The 5,589-nt window shown below is 39.4% G+C and overlaps 1 protein-coding gene across 1 annotated transcript; it reads left to right on the forward strand.

The window, feature by feature from the left end:
- Positions 1 to 4,077: 4,077 nt before the first annotated feature.
- On the forward strand, positions 4,078 to 5,019 carry LOC129537479 (olfactory receptor 5AL1-like). Its single transcript, XM_055396871.2, has one exon. It carries the CDS (start codon positions 4,078 to 4,080, stop codon positions 5,017 to 5,019), a length of 942 nt encoding a protein of 313 aa, XP_055252846.2.
- The last annotated feature ends 570 nt before the right edge of the window (positions 5,020 to 5,589 follow it).

Genomic DNA, 5,589 nt, shown 5'->3' on the forward strand with positions numbered 1-5,589 from the left:
AGTGATTCCATAAAGTAGAGAAAATTAAATAGAAGGATAATCAGGCAAATAAGAAGAATGGTGGCAGAGGAAAAGTGTCCTAGGAAGAGAATAAAGGGGTGTATAAAATTTTGTCTCATATTTAAATATATACAATTTGGAATACCTGTGACATAGAAATTAGATAAAAAATGTTTCAGGAGGCACCTGATCTGAGATGCGGAAATGAAGTTTTCAAGGTCTATGTTAGCTGTGAGAAAGAACTTGAAAGTTATCCAAATGGCAATGGGAAGACACTGAAGGATTTCATCAGGACAAAATAAGAATAAAGTTTCTGTAAAATTTCATATAAGCTGAAAATCGAGAAACAGAACAATAAGACTGACTAAAGGCAAGACTAAAAGTTAGGTTTCATTTGCCAAAAACAAAGCATCATTGTGCTTGGACTAATAAAGCAATAAATGTGACCAGATTTGAAAACCGTGTAAGGGGTAAATTGCTAGTGTTGTCATTGTTTAGCCACTCAGTCGTGTCTGACTCGTTGGAGTAGCCCACCTGTAGCCCACCAGGCTCCTCTGTCCATGGGATTTCCCAGGAAGAATACTAGAATGGGTTGCTATTTCCTCCTCCAGGGGATCTTCCCAACCCAGGCATTGAACCCGCATCTACTGGGTCTCCTGCTTTGACAGGCAGATTCTTTATCAGTAGTAAGGGGGCAAATTGAACATTGGCATGAGGATCAGGAAAGCATAGTAAAAGAAACTGCTCTCTGATTTGGAGAGCAAATGGATAATGACACTGTTCATTGCAACTGTTTGTGACCCCATGGACTAGAGCCTGCCAGGCTCCTCTGTCCATGGAGTTCTCCAGGCAAGAATAGTGTAGTGAGTTGCTATTTCCTCCTCCAGGGGATCTTCCCTACCCAGGGATCGAACCCACTTCTCTTATGGTTCTTGCATTGGCGGGCAGATTCTTTACCACTAATGCCATCTGGGAACCTGTTCATTGCGCTAGAAAATACATATTCCAAGTCTTGCATTTTGGGTCCCATGTGTAGAAATATCAAGTTCTTTTCTGAGGGCAATACTTTTGATGAAAGTATTTTTACTTTTGATAAATGGTAATTTCTGAGAGATATTTAGATGTATAAAGCTGGAGCAGAAAAAAGCTGGAAAATTAATTTATTAATATATTTGCTCACAATCTGCATATAGATGGCTACTGAGCACATAGGATTGGATAACTGATCAAGAAGGTGCCAAAATGAGAGGAAGGGGCTTTGGAGAGAACATGCCATCTAAAGCATAGTAATAGGAACAGACTCCAAGGTTGAGAATCAAAATGAACAAATAAGCTCAAAACACTGCTTTGCTTTAGAACCCAAACTTGTATTCAATAGAGCTGAATACAGAGCTGCCAAAAAATACAGGTTTTATTGGATATGAAAATAAAGAAGTTGATAATAAACATGCTCAGGGAATTATTTTGCTTTAATGAGAGAGGTGAATTATACCTTGTTAATTTATAAATGGAGCTTCCAGGGTGGCACTCGAGGTAAAACAGTCTGCCTGTCAATGCAGGAGACATAAGAGATGCAAGCCACATATCTGAGTTGTGAAGAGCCCTTGGAGTATGAAATGGTAACCCACTCCAATATCTTGCCTGGAAATTCACATGGACAGAGGAGCCTTGTGGGCTACAATTCATTGGATCACAAAGAGGCACTCTAATGGCAGGAAGTGCTTTTTTTTTTTTAAAGATCAGTGTAATTTATTTCAATAGTCAAAAAGTTGGATAAGTGAAGGAATTAGCTTATATTATATGCCCACATTGTGCTAGGTGCTGTTCTATGGTATTTATCAATTACCCACTTTGCTTTATTTTTTTTTAATTTATTTTAATTGGAGGCTAATTACTTTACATTATTGTATTGGTTTTGCCGTACATTGACATGAATCTTCCCCAGGTGTACATGTGTTCCCCATCCTGAACCCCCCTCCCACCTCCCTCCCCATCCCATCCCTCTGGGTCATCCCAGTGCACCAGCCCCAAGCACCCTGTCTCATGCATCGAACCTGGACTGGCGATTCGTTTCACACATGTTACCATACATGTTTCAATGCCATTCTCCCAAATCACCCCACCCTTGCCCTCTCCCACATTCCAACAGACTGTTCTATACATCTGTGTCTCTTTTGCTGTCTCGTATACGGGGTTATTGTTACCATCTTTCTAAATTCCATATATATGTGTTAGCATATTGTATTGGCGTTTTTCTGCTTCTTGATGAGGGTGAAAGAGGAGAGTGAAGAAGCTGGCTTAAAACTCAACATTCAAAAAACTAAGATCATGGCATCTGGTCCCAGCTGTTCATGGCAAATAAAAGAGGAAACAGTGGAAACTGACAAATTTTACTTTCTTGGGCTCCAAAATCACTGCAGATGGTGACTGCAGCCTTGAAATTAAAAGATGCTTGCTTCTTGGAAGAAAAGCTATGACAGATCTAGGCAGCATATTAAAAAGCTGAGACATCACTTTGTTGATAAAGGTCCGTATAGTCAAAGCTATCATTTTTTCCAGCAGTAGTATATAAATGTGAGAGTCGGTCCATAAAGAAGGCTTAGTGCCGAAGAAATTATGCTTCAAATTGTTGTGCTGGAGAAGACGCTTGAGAGTCCCTTAGACTGCAAGGAGATCAAACCAGTCAGTCCTAAAGGAAATCAACCCTGAATATTCACTGGAAGGACTGATGCTGAAGTTGAAGTTTCAGTACTTGGGCCACCTGACGGGAAGAGCAGCCTCACTGATAAAGACCCTGACGCTGGGAAAGACTGAAGGCAGGAGGAGAAGAGGATGACATCGGATGCGATGGCTGGATGGCATCAATGACTCAAAGGACATGAATCTGAGCAAACTCGGGGAGACAGGGAAGGACAGGGATGCCCGGCATGCTGCAGTCCATGGGGTCACAAAGATTCAGACACAACTTAGCGACGGAAAATACTTATAAATATATTTGAGAAATTGCGGACAGATACCTGTTCCAATAAGTTTGGTTGAAAATCGGTGTTGGGAACAGATAGAGAAAGGAATAACCAAGATAAGTTTTCAAGGGGATGTCAATCCAGATTTAACGTGGGAGGAGCTCTTCTGTGTATTTTGTCATGTTTTTTACTGTCTTAAAAAATCTATAAGGTGTATGTGAAGTAACCTGAGACAATACAGTGATAAAGGAAAATCATATTAACTTATCCTCTGCCCTGTTAAGAAAGGATGGGAACAACTTCAATTGAACAAGTTTTTGAGCACTGAGAATCCACCTTGGGTCTGTATAAATCTTCTGTGAAATGAGGTTCTTCTAAATGCTCTCCAAATGCTATTCACTTGGGACCATTTGATACTTCAAGATAGAGCTTAAAAACATATATCTTAATTATTTAAAAACATTTTACAATCTGGAAAATTGTTGACTTGTGTGTATTTTCCCAAAAGATAGCCAGAAAATTTCACAAAGCCGTTTTCCTAAATATCAATATTACGTATGTATTGAAAAAATTGAATATGAAGATAAACAAAATGAAGAAAATTTTAATATTATACCGAACTGGTTCCCTAAGGATACATACTGTTAGTATTTTGATTTTTGACTTACACTTTCCATGCTTGATTTAGCTAATTTTTAATATTCTTATAAAATGATAAAATGAGTTCTGTGAAGGAAATTTGCAACTTAAGAAATTATGTTAATGTATTTGCTATTAAAGCAACTTTATATCCTGAATGCTTTTTTTTTTTCTTTAAAGACAAGTACAGCACAGGTTTTGCTATTGTATTGATTATAAAATTTTAATTGAAATTCTCCCCTTCTTCTTTTACAGCTTCTTAGTAGAATTTCCGCCTGGACCAGATTTTTTTACAGTAAATTCACAAGTAAATCTACACATAATTCAGAGTCCTTATCAAGACTCTACTTTAACTGAATTTAGTAGAACATCCTGGAGAGCCAGGGATACCTTCTCACACTTAATCATTCCTTACGGAGTCAAGATTATTCAGAGTGTGTGCTCTGGTGGAATTTACTGTAGAATTGCTTATTTCATGGCAGAAAGCAATCATTCAGCAGTTACTGAGTTCATCCTCTTGGGCCTCACAGATAACCCAGAGCTTCAGCTCATTTTCTTTTGTGTTTTATTGTTGATCTACTTGGTTACTGCCTTGGGTAATCTTGGTTTGATTGTGCTAATACAAGTGAGTCCTCAACTTCACACACCCATGTATTTTTTCCTCTGTCATCTGGCTTTTGTGGATTTGTATGGTTCCTCCACCATCACACCAAACACCCTTGTAAACACTTTTCGTGAAATTAAAAGCGTTTCACTTTATGCATGTGCCACTCAAGTATGTGGCTTTATCACATTTTCAGTTTGGGAATTATTAATGCTGTCTGTCATGGCTTATGATCGGTATGTGGCCATATGCCACCCTTTATTCTATGTAGCTCTCATGCCTAGGAAACTCTGCATCCAAATGGTCACTAGCTCTTATATTTATGGATTCCTGGTGGGATTCATACAAGCAATGGCTACATTCCACATGACTTTCTGTGGCCCTAATGTGATCAACCAGTTCTACTGTGATGATGTTCCCTTGATCTCTCTGGCCTGCTCTGATACGCGAGTCAAAGAGCTGATGTTATTAGCCATTGCAGGATTCAACATCTTCTGTTCTCTTATCAGCGTTCTCATATCCTATGTATTCATTGTCTTTGCCATTATAAGGATCCATTCTGCTGTAGGGAGACAGAAAGCCTTTTCTACCTGTGCCTCTCACCTTTTTTCTATTACTATGTATTATGGGACCCTCAGTTTTATGTACCTGCAGCCCAAGTCAAGCCACTCACTAGACAAAGACAAATTTGCCTCAGTTTTCTATACAGTGGTGATTCCTATGCTAAACCCATTGATCTACAGCTTGAGGAATCGGGAGGTAAAAAATGCTTTGAGAAAAATTATTGAAAATATATATTTGAATAAAAAATAAGAAGTGTGTTGTTACTAAAGATATGCTGGGTATACATTTCAGTTCAGTTCAGGCACTCAGGCATGTCCAACTCTTTGCGACCCCATGAACCACAGCACGACAGGCCTCCCTATCCATCACCAACTCCTGGAGTTTACCCAAACCCATGTCCATTGAGTCAGTGATGCCATCCAACCATCTCATCCTCTGTCGTCTCCTTCTCCTCCCGCCCTCAATCTTTCCCAACATCAGGGTCTTTTCCAATGAGTCAGCTCTTCGCATCAGGTGGCCAAAGTATTGGAGTCTCAGCTTCAACATCAGTCCTTCCAATGAACACCTGGGACTGAGCTCCCAGTGGAGCTCAGGATGGACAGTTTGGATCTCCTTGCAGTCCAAGGGACTCTCAAAAGTCTTATCCAACACCACAGTTCAAAAGCATCAATTCTTCTGCACTCAGCTTTCTTTATAGTTCAACTCTCACATCCATACATGACTACAGGAAAAACCGTAGCCTTGACTAGATGGACATTTGTTGAGAAAGTAATGTCTATGATTTTTAAAATGTTCTCTAGGTTGGTCATAACTTTCCTT

The sequence above is a fragment of the Moschus berezovskii genome, chromosome 14, assembly GCF_049115385.1.
Source record: "Moschus berezovskii isolate FMDL1 chromosome 14, NW_MosBer_1.0, whole genome shotgun sequence".
In the NCBI taxonomy this organism is placed as follows: domain Eukaryota; kingdom Metazoa; phylum Chordata; class Mammalia; order Artiodactyla; family Moschidae; genus Moschus; species Moschus berezovskii.

Bases quoted from the DNA above. Each gene is read 5' to 3' on its own strand.
- LOC129537479 (XM_055396871.2), top strand. From the start codon at position 4,078: ATGGCAGAAAGCAATCATTCAGCAGTTACTGAGTTCATCCTCTTGGGC.